Here is a 17,665-nt window from a genome sequence, read left to right as displayed (position 1 = left end):
ATTCTTTCACAACCTCTGCTTTTAACAGCTGACATTAATAATAATAATAATAAAAACTGCCTCCTAAGATGGGAGGCTTAATCTCAGAGAAAACTGTTGTAACAGTGGGCTCACTTCCTTTTTTCCATAACAGAAAACCTATCTCAGATGAGGTCACAAGGTTTGGGCACCACAAATTAGGAGACAAAGACAAAACCCAATCACAAAAAGGTCAGAGAGAATAGTTAGAATCCAAAAATGAAGTGCTCCATCACAAACCTGAGCTTTCCTGCCTCCTGGCCAACCTCTCCTTATGCAGATGGCTCACTAGACCGTGGAATGTACATATTCTACAAATTGTCACAAAGAGAATAAAATACATTAACAACAAACTTAAAGCATTTCCTACAATTGTGCGAATCATGAAATTCAACAGTCTGAGCAATCTTTATATGACCACCATCAGGCTGAGATGATAGATCTTTGGATAAACTGCTTCCCTGCCATCTTAAAGACAAGTTTGATATCTAAAATCAAAGTATAGACAGATACCTGGCATGCTGGCATGTGCCAGTCCTGGTGTGATAGACACAGTAAGGTCCTGACTCACACTTCAGCTATGCTACCCTGATTTATGAGAGTCAAGCAAATACAACAACCTTTAAAAAACAAGTAAAAAGTTCCTAAAAATGACAAGAAGGTTGTATCCTGAACTCTGTCTTTATGTATACACAGTATTTTAAAAAAAAACACACAAAAGACCTAGAAACACTGGGATAATACCAAAATCAAAAGGTTCCCAATTCTTTTTAATCTGTCCGTCCAATGTGAATTTATATAAAAATTAAAGCCTCAGACTGAAATTATAGCATCAAAGAATATATCAACAAGATCAACCTACTGGATTCCAACCCCAGGGGCCAGTTCACCATGAGATTTCTTGATGGATGCTTTTGGACAAAAAGATTCGTGAGCAGACAGGTGGGTCTGTAAGCCCATAAAATGAGCTTCTATGGTCTCCATAAAGCAAGAAACAAGACGACAAAGATGACCTAGTTGTTGAAATTGAGAAGTTGAACTTAATTGAAAACATAGGATTCAATGGTCTAATTGTTTTAGTCACAGGAGGAAGTAAATTATGGTGTTTGAGGGTTTGGATATTTCTTTTATTCCATAATCCATCTAAGGAGGAGTTAGGTTCTGCAACCTTAATTAGACCATGACAGTAGATTTGGAACTTTACCAATTAATTACGTGAGATAAATGACAAATGGAAAAGAAGGCCGGTTTTAACAAGTCACCTTAAGTTTCAGTGATATTTGCAAGAAAAATTAATTAATAAACTAATTAAAATTTGTTTAATGAAGTTAAAAATGAATTTAAATTTCCAGTACTTTTAAATACACAGAGAATGGCTTGAAGACTCTGGCTCTGGATTAATCTCAGCTAAAATTTTATTAGGTTGCGAAACTCTGATGAGGCAAGTCTAAGCTGAGGGAATTCTCTTACTTCTCAACCTGTGGATGGGAGAAATACAAATATTTACTTGTTTTCTCACTGGACTGTTGTTTCAAACTCTATCAATACAAATCAAATATTGTAGCATAGGAAACTCTGTACAGACAGTGTATCCTACACAATGTCACTAACGCAACTTCATTTGACTAGGTGACCTCAGTATCATTTCTCCTTACAGCCACGACACTGCTTTTGCTGGCAGTATGAAACCTGCTCCTTTGGGAGCATGTGACCACCTCACCAAATTTCCTGGTGTCCACTGGAAGCCTAAACCGATGTGTGGTTGAACTATCACACTATATCCACGATCTTGCCTCAAAAGTGTTCATTGATTTAGTAGGCAGTATACTCCCTTTAGGTTTCTATTATGAAGGAGCAATCAAAAAATTCTACTTTTAAAACATAACCCATCATGAATCAAATTGCAAATGCAGTATTTAATAAGTAAAAAAACAGACCTGATTACATGAGCAAGGAGATTGGTAAGTTTCATGAATATTTAGGCTTGTAGATAAAAGCCGTAAATGTTCAATTTTTATCAACTAACTAAAAAAAAAAAAAACAGCAACAACATGTAGGCTGAGGATGTTTGTTTATTTCCTGGCAACCCAGACCTAAAATAAGCACACAGAAATTATATTAATTGCAATACTTTTTGTTAGTGCTTTAATTTCCAAACAACAGGAGAATACTAAAGAAAGTTAGAGCATTGTAAGGTAGAAAATTATATTACTTATGCAAAGGGCAGAAAATGCAGACAGTGTTTGCTTCGTTTCTTTGTTTTTACTTATCATTTGTTAAAATAATTTTTATAAAATTCATTACTGATGTGATCATAACTGTATTTATTCAGTATTTATCCCAAATAAAGAAACCTTTACATTTCTTGCAGAGTATGAAGTTTGGTGGGGAAAACCTGGACACAGAACCTGATGTTAAGCACCTGCCACACTGCCTCTATCTGCTCCAAAGAACCGTGAGCAGGTTCACCAAATAAAATCAGGTTTCCCCCTGGTTTTCCCAGAATCAACTGAAGTAATGTACAGCATATTTGTGTGGTGTGGCTTCTAGGGCCACAGCCGGTGTGATAATCTCAGAGACAAAAGAAGTGAAGAAGAGTCAACAATCATAATATGGTTGATAATTTCACTCTAAGACAAAGACTTGTTCATATGATGGCAAGGCAATAAACTGAACATTCAGAGCCCCGTGTTTCCACTGCACATTTCCTGTGGGGTTATTTTTATTATATCCTGGGAAGCATTAATATGATGTGGAATTTCCTGGTTGATTATACATTTATATGTGTGTGGAAAAGCTGCAGATACAGCAGTCTTTATGGAATAATAGTAATACCTCTTCTGGAAGTATATTACTTAATGAGAATGATTCATTTCTTTTTCATTTGAAAGACTCTCTTGGTTGTACTTCTGTTCCTTCATTATTTGTGAAAACCTCCACAACCGCTCAGTTTCATCTTGCATTTCAAGTGAATGTGAGCTGAAATGGGGGTTTCTTTGCATAATTTACCTTACTCTTGATGATAACCTTTGCTATGACGAGGACTACATATCTTAGCACTTATAACATCTTTACTCCAAGTTTCTGTAATAAACAACATGAAAATGATTTACACAAAACTTTGAATGTGGGCTTGTCTCACACACATAGTCTGTTTCTCCTTCATGTTCACTATTAGTACCAGACACCTAAACACAAACTCTTCTTAGGAATAAGTGTGAGTACAATAATGGTAATTGAAGGAACAAGAGGTATAGGAAGAGGTGAACATTTGCTCAGATCTACTTATCTAGAATCTTCAAAGGGCAGTTTATTAACATTGATTTATTTAAGCCTCACAAAAGTTCTCTTATATATAGTATTATTAGGGCCATAAAAATCTGAGGATCTAAAAGCTTATATAGAGATTATATCACCTGAATCCTAAAAAAGAATATTAATCTGAAATTCATTCATTTCAGACATTCAATTCTAATCCCTAGGCGACAAAGATCCAAGTAAAGGATTTTACTATCAACATTTGGACTGTGCCTTTCCTTCACATGCCTTCCATGTCTCTTGGCAAGTGTTTATGAGATTCCCTCACCATTTCATTTTTTATTGCATTACCAGAACAGTATCTTACAGACATGGCATCATTATATTCATATATTTTCTGGCAGTGAATACACATATATAAAGTCATAATTTCATGCTGGGGTTAAATGCAACACTGAGTCATTGCTCTTTTCTGGTACCGTAAAAAAAAAAAAAAATGGGATGCTATACTAGAAGCAAGAAGTCATCCTATACTGAGGGCATTATGATTCTGAATGTCTTCTTTCATTGCACTTCTATTTTAATATCCTCTAATGATATATAGAGCACAGGTACGTGTATGAAATAACAATTGTTGCATCAGTGTGAAAATGATTTGGGCCACTGACCTTGGACAGAGTAGTCATCTGTTTTATGTCAGTGAAGTCCCATAGAAACCTATAGTGCTCATGCAAATCTGGTTTCCCAGGGACAAGTGAAGTAATCAAGCAGAATAATCTTACCTTTACTACGGACAGTAGAGTGTACAGTGAAACATGATCAGTTTGACATTCATCAGAAATCATTGTTAAGGAAAAAAAAACTAACGATTCCATTCAAAAAAAAAGTTACAGTTCGGCGACAGAATATCATCATTCCTGCATTTCACATCATGTGTTAAAAAGATTTTATATATTCTTTTCAATATAAAACAATAATGGAGCTCATGCCCTTCATTCAACCTCCATATATATATATATATATTAATCCTGCTGTGTTTCATTTATTTTAATGAGATATTGTTTATGATTGCTTAGTCAGAAGACCTTCTGAAAGTGAGCACCAGTGTTTTACAAGCCTGGGAAAGCCTCTGAAGTACATGGTGGCTGCAGTGGCTGCTTTTTCCAGAGACATCTGATGCCATGCTCTCAAGAACTAAAGAGTTGGAGGAGTGAATTCTAGACTTCAGGAAGACTGAAGACCACACTCAGCAGGGTAAGCTCACTCACTCTTCACAGTCCTTTGCTTATCTCCTGCATGAAAGATGTGGTTTGCTTAAAGAAAAATGAATTTTTCAATGCTTCATTTCTAAAATTGAAATTATATACATATATGTTTATTCAATTCATTGGCAGCCTTGCCAACATGGAGAAGCCATTTGTAAATCTATCTTATTTAGTTTCTTTACTGAGAACCACAAAGTCAGTACTCTCAATAAAAGTAGCTGATCCTCCTAATTACTCAGAGTAGCTTTCATAGATGAGATTGTTATTCCTAACTAACTCAGAAAATCTTCTAATGGTCATGCCTGGAACTCTGAAACCTTGACATCATTATGGACATATTTGATGTTTTCAAGGAATTGTGAGACTAAGTCATATGAGGAATAGATCGAATTTAAAGAAAGAAGAATAAAAGAACATTCTGTCTAAGCCTATAAGAATGAAGGATGCCTCAAGAATGCGCTTTTATTGACCTTTTGTCAAATGCATGTATACTTTTCAAACATTTTCCAGATTCTTTCACTCAGTCTACTCCTGTATGAACATATCTCTTCTGAGACCAATGACACATAAAATATATAATATGTATTCCCATATGATGCTTACTTTTAGAGGCCTAATGCCTTAATGCCTTAGCCCATATACATGAAGAAGCCTCTCTATACTAACATATTTTCTATCCAGCACAATACAGTCTTTATTAGTCTTGCAGAATGAGGCCAACAAAATGGTTCAGTTTAGAAATGGCTTCCTTGCTAGAAGGAATTTGATTACAGAATGCACATAAAAATAAAAAGATGGAGTGACTACTCCTTGCTATCTAACCATTAGGAAGACAGAAAGAAAGAGGTCACTGGTGAGTTTTTTCTAGATAAAAGGTGTCTCAAGAAAACTAAAATTGTGGCAGAAAGAAGTCAGCAGTGGATATTTAAACAATGTTGACTTCTAAAATCTTTTAGTGCGTGTGTTTCCTTTTCTTTTCCTCTTTCCAATCATTGCCATGTTGTCCTATTCTCTTCATGGCCACTTTTTTTATTAATTTTAATCACATGTGCATATATATTTGCATATATACGTATATATACATAGTGTTACCTGTTGCTGATACATAAGTTTTCAACATTCAACATTTGCTATTAGACAACTAACTGGTGTGTATTTCCTTAGGTAAAGCTACTTATCTGGCCTTCAAAAATCTTTAGTTGCCTGAAACTCTTTGTATAGAGTTGATGGCTTTTTAAACATTCTATAAGCTCTTCAGATACATGTATGAAACATCTATGAATCTTCCTAATAACTTTTTTATTTTTGATCCTCCTTAATTCCACTTTCAACAGATTCTGTATGTTTTATGGTTTTGTACTAATATGCATCTAATAATACCACACCTCATAGTCAAGCTTATTAGCATACCTACCCTCATGCTCTAGTTATTAATGTCACAAATTAGGGAAGGCAAATTTCATCTGGTCTTGTAATGTTTTTGCCTTTTCTCCCTTCTACACGTCAATGCTTGTGATTTTCTCAAGATTCAGTAGTTAAGGATAAATGACAAACGGTGTTATTACCCAAGTGCGAAATAAAGTGACTGAGGCTCAAGTGACATTCCTCTGAGAATCAGCGGCTTCTGCTATGGGCACACTAGTGTCTTCCTAACATACCCAGTGTCCATAAAGAGACAGTTCTTTTTTATGAGACATGCCCTGGTTAGAGTCTGTTCTCTTCTCCCCAATTCCACACTGGTGGTGTGTTTTAGTCCATTCTCTGGTCCCCTCATCCTGAAAGTCCACTATTGCAGAAAACATTCATTCACAGGATGCTTCCCTCTAACGGATGCAGGATCATTGCAGACCTCTCCAACTGGAAACTAAAGCACCACAAACAATACTAGCATAGATCACTCAAATGTATATTGGCTACATCTTAAAGTTGTTTACTTGACTGCAGTAATAATCTATTCTCATAAATTCAAATGTTGATAAGTATCTTAGCTTCCACATCATATTCACTTACTAAGGCAATTGGAATTCATTTTTTTATTTAGACCTGGAATAGCTTACTCACAGGTGTTGCCTGAATTCCCAACAACAACCCTTATTTCTACCTGTGGAGTTGGCATTAAGTCTACTAGGAAATCTGATTTTGAGTTTAATTTAATTTGATTTACATGTATGAGCTTTTTGGCTTGCATGCGTCACAGGTATATCTGTCCACCACATGTGTGCTTAATGCCTGAGGAGGTCAGAAGATGGTATTATATTCCGTGGAATTTATACGTATGGCTGGCTCTAAAGCTCCGTTTGGTTCCTGGAAAAAGAAGCTGGATCATATTTCCACTGAGCCATTTCTCATCAAGTCCCTCCTTTCTTGGCTTTGGGAACATTGCAAAAGAAGAAGTAGAAAACATTTAAGAGCCAGTGACAGTAAAAAAAAAAAATAAAATAAAAAAAAAAAAGGCCTTCGATACACAACAGGGCTGATAAACATATTAACTCACAGAGACTGTGGCAGAATGCACATTCTAAGCCATATGGACTCTCAGGGCTAAAAGAGGGCATGAACAAAAACCCTCATTACTAACCCAGAAACTATTTTAATTAATATTTGTTTGCAGAGGAAAAAGCAAACTATTCTCATGATTAAAGTGTGAGTTTATAATAGTGGTAAATGAAGGAAGAAGAGGTAGAGGAAGAGATTAGCATTTGCTCAGATATACTTATCTAGAATCCTCAAAATTCAGTCCATGGGCACCAATTCATTTAATCCTTATAAAAGTTCACTAATGTGAGGTATTCTTAGGACCATACAGAATTGAGGCTTCAGCTCTTTATAGAGCTTATAAAGATAGCATCACATGAATCCTAAGTAGAATATGAATCTGAGATTTAGTCACCTGAAACCTTCATTCCTAATCCCTTGGCAGAAAAGATTCAGGTAATAGATTTTGCTGTCACCGCTTGGCCTGCATTTTCCTCCACAGGCTATACATATTTCCTGTAAACTGTCCATGAGATTCTCTCAGCACTTCAATTTCATTACCAAGACATTGGCTAGCAGACACGGCAATAAGCAATGTAAATCAGAGATGGCACTGTGATATTTTTCTGATGTTGATCACAGACTGAGCAGATCAAAATTCCATTGTTTTTGTCACTGATACTGACATTAAAAGAGACACTGAGTCATTGTCTGACTTCAGTAACTGTTAAAAGTTTGTTGCTGAAGACAAGATATCATCTCTACAGGGGACATTGTGATTTAGAATGTATAATTTTCTTCATTGTGCCTATATTTTAATATTTGCTAGTTTTTTTTCAATTTTATTTATTTATTTATTAAAGATTTCTGCCTCCTCCCCACCACCGCCTCCCATTTCCCTACCCTTCCCCCGATCAAGTCCCCCTCCCTCGCCATCCCAAAAACCAATCAGGGTTCCCTGCCCTGTGAGAAGTCAAAGACCACCCACATCCATCCAGGTCTAGTAAGGTGAGCATCCAAACTGCCTAGGCTCCCATGAAGCCAGTACGTGCTGTAGGATCAAAAACCCATTGCCATTGTTCTTGAGTTCTCAGTAGTCCTCATTGTCCTCCATGTTCAGCGAGTCCGGTTTATCGCATGCTTTTTAAGACCCAGGCCAGCTGAGACAATGGGGATGTTCTATCGGGAATATTTGCTAGTTTTATATAAAACAATAGTGCATATGAATGACCAGTTGGCTCATTTGTGAGACAGTTGATTTGGGCCACTGACCACTGAATTTGCTGACTAAGGTAGAGGTAAGAGCCAGTGGCTGGCTGCTTTGATTTTGTGGTCTTCAAGTTGAACCCCATTGTGTGACTCTGGGTTTCTATTAATCATGCTTCAATTTCAATCATTGAGTCTTAAGTTCTTTAGAGGGGCTGAGATTTAGATAAATTTCTTTTGTAGTTTTAAAAGAGTTGGTGCCTGAGGAAACAGTATTTCCTCAGGCTGTGGGCTCTTGTGGCTGAACCACTGCTGGTATCTGTAAAGTAGCAATTGTTGATAAGATAGCCATAGCTTAAAAGACATCAACAATAAAGAAAAGGGGATGGCACATGTGCCCAAGAAAATATAGGTGCCAACAATGCTACTATAATCAGAATTTTGAGAAATGGATATGCCTGTCAATGTGCTTTCTAAATATTTATTCTTTTCATCCTATAGATTATGTAAACTTTCATTGACTTTTTGGTAACACTTTACAATGTTTGCTGATTACTGGGGAAAGATTTATGGATAAAATGCCCAAAATAATTGACTATGATATCAACATGGTGGCCCAATACTGGAAAAAAAAATCATGCGCACTTACAACCTTATGAAAACTTAGGTAACTTTAGAGAAGACGTGACAGGAAGAACATAAGACCTTGGAATAAGGGAAAGATAATAAGGAATAAGGTTGTTTCACCTGCCAGACAAAATATGAGTCATCTCTGGACAGAGATAACATTGATGACTTACAAAATAATTTGAACGATAGAAACATTATGGCCAAAACCAAAACTGTTTAGAAAGGTAGGGTATGGTAATACTAAAGAGGATGTAAATACTCCTTGAGGAACAGATGATTACACCCTGAGCTAGATATATTGCTTCCCTCTGCCGCTCATCTTTGCTCATCTTTGCCGGCTGTCTGTATATATAGAAAGGAGTGTTCGGTTGAGGCAGAACTCAGGTGAAGCAGCTTTCTGGAATTGCTGAGGAGACCGAGGAGCCACTTCTCAGAGATGCAGCCATCTCTGTGTCAACGATGTTCCCGTATGTAGCACTTCCATTCATCTTCCTCTGAGTAAGATTTATAGATGCATTTTGGATAGTTCTCACAATTCTTTGTTGCCGTTGGTGCTGTATCTGTTGTAAATTGAAATTGATTCATGCTTCACATGCAGACACCAAACACAAGAGAATGGAGAATAACTTTCTAGAATGAAATTTCATGATAATCTTTGAGGACAGTGGTTCTCTTCGAGAATGCTCCCTGTGGTAGAGAAGCATGATAATGCTCTGAGAAATTTGATATGCTCTAAATTGACATGAGGATAAGAGGGGGGATTTTTTACAAATATTTAAAGGAAAATGTTCTTGAATACCCTCCCGAACAAGATATTGCTAAAAGTGACCAGCTTCCTAATTGAGAAATCAGACTTTACTGAGAACACAAGATTCAATGAAGCAATTTTCTCAACTGAAGAAGGTAAAAGATATGATCTTTTAATTTCAGAGTCTCTTAAATCTGTTTGGTTACTTGAGTGAACCTGAATAAATGCTCAGTTATAAAACCTAATGTGGGCAATGATGGGAGATTTAAGTCTTTAATTAATTAATTACAAGTCAAGTCTTGTAACAACCAGATAATCAAGCATGTGTGTTAATAAATCACTGTTTTTTGTAGATTGTATTTTAATGAAAAATGGATTGATGACAACCAGAATTTATTTTAAGGAAAGTAAAACAAAATTATTTGTTATTTTACTTTATCTTTTTTAAATTAGATTTTTTTAAAAATACTAATCCAAATTCCCACTGCCTCCCTTCCTCCTATTCCCGCCACACACCCTCCCACCCCAACACCCTCTAATCCTAAGAGAGGGTAAGGCACTTTGCTTTGAGGAAAGTCCAAGGCCCTCTCTACTAATACATCTAACATGTAGGTGGGGTAGAAGGAAGGGGAGAAGGGGAAGAGGAGGGGAGAAGGGAAGAGTTGTGGGGAACTTGAAGGAATGGGGTCGTCGAGATGGAGGAAGGACAAATATGAGAGCAAAGAAAGATATCTTGATTGAGTGAGCCATTATGGGGAAATAGATAACATGAAGTTTTCTATATTGTCTGTAATGATATGTAGAATGTAAGGTTGTCTAGGATGTCTGTAATCAAAGACAAATGCATATGTTCTTTCTTTTAATAAGCGAGAGTGATCTTGGGTGGCATGGAGGCAGGTTCATGAAAGTCTGACACACAGATGCATAGTGAAACACTATAGGTGTCCACTATGGGAAAAGGTGAGGCGACAATTCTGAGGTGCTGGTGTCCTAACTCTCAGAAGTTTTGGTAGGACTGTGGGGAAATTGCTTGTTCTTGCCAGCCTTGTACAACCAATACAGTTTGATGAAAATTACAAAGATCCTGTGTACTCACAGATCAAGTTGAAAGGAAAAACATCAAATGGTTTGTTAAATGGCAAATATACAAGATTATCATTGTAAGCTGGAAACTCTAGGCTATAACATCATTTTTATGACAGAACATTCTTCCTTCTTATTTTCAGTAATCCAACAAACATGCTTCTATTCTCAACAAGCATGAAGCCAAAGCAAACAGAACTGTGCTCCTCGTAACATCAATGTCCAAAAATGCTGACATTAGACATTTACTTTCTGAAGTTACAGACCTAGAGGTTGTTATAAATTAAAATGAACATAAATTCACACGCTTTTAAAATATATGGAGGACTAAATATTGTGCATCAGTATCAACGTGAGCTTCATTGTTTGCAAAGTTGGAAAACAATTCAAGAGCAAATCTAAGATGTGCAAATCTATTGGGGAAATATTACATTTTCACCGTGAACAAAGTTTATGCCCCACTGCAGTTATATAGAAGCAAATCATGAAGCCCTGGGTCCCCAGAATAGACAGAGCTTAATAAATAGGTTAACTCGTGTAACTTCATTTGAAAGAATCATCAGGTGTAATTTCTCTCTTTATAGCAGTGATGTTTCAGCTTCTGCTACTGTCAAAACTCCTATGGGAGTATGTGGTCCCCATGCCCATGTGCCATGACTTGGAAGGATACAATGAGTTGTCCATGGAAGAAATATTTGACCGTGCTATTGTCATGGCTCAATATACCTCTAACCTCACCACACAAATGTCTGAGGAATTTGTAAGTACTTAATTTCCTTCTGGTTTCTTCTCTAAAGGGCTCTTCAAAAATTCTACAGATTAAAGAAGAAAATATCATAAACAAAAGTTCAAATTATATGCCTTCCTGCAGTTAAAAAATAAATATCATATATTTGGAAAACGTACAGGAAGAATGTGTAATTTGATGAACTCTCAAAGACCTGTAAAGGTAGTTCTTTAAACAAATATTTTATATAATTAGTTAATTTTTTATAAAAAGTGATTGTCTCTCAAGTCTAGTTTATGACAGTTAGTCCTAAAAGTGAGCTCAGAGAGAAACTCTGGTTTGCTAATATTGTATGGAGGGTCCAGTCTCCATGGTCATTCTTCACTCAGAGGATATGGAGCATAAGAGAAGTGCATTGCAGAGAATTGTTTGGATGGAATAGAAATGAACTAAGCTGAAGCCATGTAAAGAAGAAACAACAAAAAACCTGTCTAGTTAAGCCTCCAGTGCTGAGAAAGGCTGTCTATAGATTCCAGGGGCAAATTTCTAATGGCATAGGGAGTGCCAGTTTAGAAAGGAAATGTGTTCTCTTTCTAATGGAGATACAGGGTCTGATCAGAATCAACATGGGGAAAAAAAGATGACTTCAACACAAAATTGGTAATTTTGACAATATGTCTATAAATTTGTAAGCAATATATATTTCCATTGTCCTTTTCACTTGCCAGTGTTGGTTTCATCATATAGTCTTCATATAATCTTTCAGTTTCACAATATCCCTGCTATAAAAAGCAAATCACATAGACAGGATTCTTGCAAATGAAGTCACAAGAGTTAAACTGTCAATGATTATACTGATAAACAGGCCATGATTATATTGCCTCAATACGTAGTTTGAGAGGTGGATGACTTCTTGCATTTTTGGATTTTACAAATTCAATGATTGTTAAAAAAATTCTATGTTTTAATAAATATCTTAAGAAAAATCTTCAATTGATCATTTATTAATATTAGATAATAATTTTAATCTTTACTCATTTTGGATATGTTTTCTTTAAAATATGCCCAGATATTTTATTTTAGTTAAAATATAATTGTATCATTCATTTATCTCCTTCATTTTCCTTCTTCTGTCCTTCCATATTTGCTCCCCTTAATCCCTCTCAGATTAACAGCTTCAGCTGCTAGATTATTGTTTTGTTTCATACATACACATACAAACACAGCCTACTGAGTACATTTAATGTTATTTACTTATGTACATAATTTTAAACACTTTGTGTGATATAACTAAGTATAGATTCAGGGTTTCATTTCTAGAAACATCTACCCTTTTATCAGACATCTTTATCTGTCAGTAGTTCTTTGTCTAGAGGTGGGAACCCCTGAGATTCCCTTACCCCTTGGTTCTTATATGTCTGTTAGTGTTATTATTGTTCAGATCTTCATAAGGTAGTCATTTTATTGTGGTATCATGTGTATAACTTCCCTGTCATTTCTAAGAGATACCATCTCACTGCAGACTTCCCATTTTTCTGGCTAATTGTTGTAGGAGCGGGAGGGCTGTGTCCCCAGCACCCGGCTGCCCACATGGCTAGCTTATGCCCCGAAATAATTACACGGAAACTGTATTCTTTTAAACACTGCCTGACCTATTAGTTTCAGCCTCTTATTGGCTAGCTCTTACATATTGTTCTAACCCACTTCTAATATTCTGTGTAGCCCACAAGGTGGCTTACCAGGGAGGATCTTAACCTGCGTCTGTCTGGAGTGGGAGAACCATGGCGACTCCTTGACTCAGCTTCTTTCTCCCAGCATTCTGTTCTGTTTACTCCACCCACCTAAGGGTTGGCCTATCAAGGGGCCTAGGCAGTTTCTTTATTAATAAGAAATCACTCCCACATCAGGCTAATATAATCTTCTGTCTCTAATTTGTGTTGTTTTCTAATTTTCAAAATCTATTTTGACACCATCAATACAGTTGCCTTGCAAGTTTATCATGAGTTTGGTATTGTCCAGACATAAAAATTTCATGGTAAGTGAGGAACAACTATAATTTCACAACATATACTTAAAACAAGTATATCTTCTTAGACCAACAATAAAAACCAGATTCATAAATATGGATACGCAAGTTGTGGTGGTGTAAAAAATTGACCCCCAAATAAAGTGGTACTATTAGGAGGTGTGGCCTTGTTGGAAAAACTGTGTCACTTTGGAGGTCAGATTTGAGTTCTCATATATGCTCAAGCCACAACCATTGACACAGGTCACTTCTAAATGTAGCCAACACCATGTTTGCGTGCATACCTCCATATTCCCTTCCACCATGATCCCCACTATGATGATAATTGACTAAGCCTCTGAAAGTGTAAGCCACCCCAATTAATTGTTTTCCTTTATAAGAGTTGCTATGGTCATGGTGTTTCTTCACAGCAATAGAAACCCTAACTAAAACATTAATCTATGTTCATTCATCTCACCTTATAAATAAAACACGCAAAATCTTTAGTGTTTTAGACTGTTAGAATTTCTATGGCTTTCTTTCCAAATTAATTTTCAGGAGTGGCAAAAAATAACAAGGGAATAGTAAAGAGTGGAAGAAGTTAGGTGGCTAGAAATTGATACTAAAAATGAAATTATGAATCTATTGGGAAGAATATATAAGTAGATTGTTTGCTTAGTTATTCAATTTTAGGTAGGGCTTATTTGTTATAAACTGCATATCTATAAAATGAACTTAGGTGCACTTATTTAATTCAGAAACTCCAATAAATTGAAATATTTTATTATTTCCAGGATGAAAACTTTTCTGAAAGCCTGTGGTACAAAGCCAGGAACTCCAGCACCTGTCACACTGCTTCCCTGGCTACTCCAGAAGACAATGAACAAATCCAACCGACACAAGTAAATCTTCCTTTACGGTTGTCACCAAAACAACCGAAGCAGTACAAAGGTTTACTGTGCTGTAGGTTATTTCAGGTGTATTGGAGTGGTTACAACATACAAAAAATAAATAAATAAAAGAGAGAAAAATGAACCGTGAAAAAACAATAGCATTTATAGTCAACAAATCAGAAGCTAAAACTAAGCTAGTTCAGATTGTAGCAGATTTATAAATGATCCATCCACGGGACAACTATTTAGCCAGGCCTGTACTTGTAGAATTGTGTTTACTTTAATCTAAGTTGGATATTCATGGATAAATTCATGCAAAGGTAGAAAAGATGCAAATACTAAAATAAAGGCTCCTCCACGGCAGCATATTTCTTAACTAATCAGAATGTTATTTCTTTCTGAGATTCAATACTCCCCTATTTTTGTTTGCTTTTTCATTGCATGTGCAATTAATTCCTCCCTGACAGCTCTGCCTTCTTTTCTCTTATAATTAAAAATCAGCTAAACAAGAGGTTCTCCTCATACTGTATCCTGTGCCTCAGACTAACCTCTGTTTTGATGAGGTTTACTTATTTTGGAAGCTGTAATGTGTAATTGTTATGATCTCTCCACTGTGACTCCCTGCCAGAGTAAACCTCAATATAATTTAAACTAGACAACGATGTATACACATATCATATACATATATATATAATCTGTTTGCTTTTATTTTATTAATAGTAGATATCACTCAGACAGAAGGTATTCTCGTTAATAAAAAAATGTGATTATAATGAAGCAAGAAGAGAGGCAGGAAAGAGAGAATATTTCCTCAAAGCTAGAGACTTCAAAAAGTGCTCTGCTGATACTGATGCATTTAGGCCTCACAAAAGTCCAGTAAAACCAGATACCGTTAGGAAGATTAGGGAGAGAAGCTCCAAAAGGTTACACAGACCTTCCATTAGTTGCATGCCAGACAAGAATGTGAAGTAGTGCTTCATCCATCTCAGAGCATCATTCCTAATCATCATGCTGAAGTGCTCCCAGCAACCTGTTTTGCTATCATGATTTGTCCTGCTTCTTTCTTTCATGTTCGTTACACATATATAGAATAATATTTACTTGGATTCTTCCCTACTGTACAATATAATTACTAGTAGAGTTGCTAAGAGACATCAAAGCAAATATTTCAAATTGGTGACAAATATCATGTGTGATATTGGCAAGGAAACACACTGATTGCAGTGTGTGTGTGTGTGTCTAAAATCCAATGGGTATTACATCAATGTTGTTAAAAGCAAAGATGTTCTTTTCTTGTACATATTCATAAATGGGCTACTCTACCAGAGGCCAGGTAAAGGAAGTAAAATAGAACATGAAAAGTCTACTTATGAATGTGTTGTTTTCTTTGTTGTTGTCTTAACATCCTAGAATAATATAAAATTTATAGGAAGATATGAGTGAACAATTTGATTATTTTTAGTACAAAAATGATTCAGACCATTTGCCAATGATAATGCTGGTGTCTTTTTATTTGAATCTGTTACTGTGGAAACACACCTAGCATTAACAAAACTTTGAGTTTTCATACACAAGGGAAATAACTATATAGAGAAGACCTCATGAAGAGGGCAGATGATGGAATGTAGAGGAAAATAAAACATGATCAGTTTGGCTTGTCAGGAATAAAAAGATTTTTTATTTATTGTTTGCTTTTATTTTAACTAACTGTAATTACATGGCTCAAAATATGTATTTCATAGTGTGTCATTTACCAAAACATTTTCTCTATACTTATTAAAAACAAGTAGATATTGTAGTTCAGGATGATTGTGCAAATACTACATGTATTCACCATGTTTTATTTCACTTGTTTTTTAACTTGATGTTCAATCATGATTGATTAGTCAGATGACCTTCTGAAAGTGATGATCAGCATCTCACGAGCCTGGTGCCACCCTCTTGAACACCTAGTGCATTCAGTGGCTGCTCTTAAAGGGGCCTGTGAGACCATGCTGTCGAAAGTCAAAGAGGTGGAGAAAAAAATGAAGAACTTCTAGAGGAAATGAAGAGAATCCTTGTCAGGGTGAGTGTTCTCTCTCTGTCTCTTTCTTTTCTTTTTCCTTTTTTCATGGAAAAAAAGGTATTTTGTTGTAGTGAGAAATGAATCAAAAAATATCTAATTTGCAACCATTAAATTTAAGTTTCCCACTTGTTAACAGCTTTTACAGTAGGGAGTTGTGGGCAATTTCAGCATCCTGAGGTTCCTTACTAAGAAACTCATATACCAGGAAATGCACCAGAATAGCAGTCTTACAGTCATTTGGTCAGTGTCTCGATTTTGACTGAAAAAATTTATGTCTAAATTTTTCTCAAACTTTACTCAAAATTATAGGGAATATAGACTAGGACTAAAGACATCTATCCACAATATATAGAAGACTCCCTTGCTTTTTATTGCCCTGATTCCACAGAAGAAATAGATATGGTGGTTTATGCTTTCAATTCCAGTACTGGGGAATGAGAGATATACAAATCCCTGGTAAAAAGAAGAGGAAGAGAACCTATGAAAGAAAGAAAGAAAGAAAGAAAGAAAGAAAGAAAGAAAGAAAGAAAGAAAGAAAGAAAGAGGGAGAAAGAAAGAAAGAAAGAAAGAAAGAAAGAAAGAAAGAAAGAAAGAAAGAAAGAAAGAAAGGCATGGTATGAGGCACCCAAAAAACTGTATCCAAGTTGACCACTGCATTCAAATTAATATGCATAAACACTACACACGGGCATTCATGTGTAAACATACCGGAAAGGAAGGTACAAATAATGCATGTCTGCCTGGTGATTAGGTTCATCCTGGAGCTGAAGAAAATGTCTACCCTGCTTGGATGGGACTGGCAGAAGTGAGGTCGGCCAATGAAGACACTCGCCATTTTGCTCTTAGTAACCTGTTCCACTGCCTTCGCTGTGATGCTAATAAGGTTGCCACTTATCTTTTGATCCTAAGGTGCAGAGTCATTCATGACAACAACTGCTAAGCATATATCCATTCTGCTATTACTAGGATTGCTTTTGATAATCCAGGCTACCAGTGCTTCTTTTAATTCAGTTTTTATTTGTTTTTGTTGCTGTTGTTATTTGACACAGGGTTTCTCTATGTAGTCTTGGCATTCCTGGAACTTACTTTGTAGACAAGGCTGGCCTTCAACTAAGAGATCCACCTGTTTATGCCTCCTAAATGCTAGGATTAAGGGTGTACATCAACATCAGCAAGCTTTGATTTTTATCATTCGCATGCACACATGGGTATAATGAATTGTTTCTTAAAAAATAAAAATTGACTTTTTAGTAAAGGGTTTTTTTTGGCATTTTGTTTGTTTGTTTTTGTGG

The 17,665-nt window shown here is 36.0% G+C and overlaps 1 protein-coding gene across 1 annotated transcript; it reads left to right on the top strand.

Annotated features, from left to right (window-relative positions):
* Positions 1 to 11,272: 11,272 nt before the first annotated feature.
* Positions 11,273 to 17,313, top strand: LOC126501514 (prolactin-like). The gene is given in 5 exon segments (XM_050142199.1): positions 11,273 to 11,443; positions 14,210 to 14,317; positions 16,195 to 16,321; positions 16,324 to 16,373; positions 17,125 to 17,313. Coding segments are annotated over 5 exon segments (645 nt in total).
* Positions 17,314 to 17,665: the final 352 nt, after the last annotated feature.

The sequence above is a fragment of the Alexandromys fortis genome, unplaced genomic scaffold (assembly GCF_014885135.2).
Source record: "Alexandromys fortis isolate MF-2015 unplaced genomic scaffold, M_Fortis_MF-2015_v1.1 scaffold_5, whole genome shotgun sequence".
Taxonomy (NCBI): domain Eukaryota; kingdom Metazoa; phylum Chordata; class Mammalia; order Rodentia; family Cricetidae; genus Alexandromys; species Alexandromys fortis.
The sequence above is the reverse complement of the archived record's forward strand: the minus strand, read 5'-3'. Positions and strand labels throughout refer to the sequence as shown.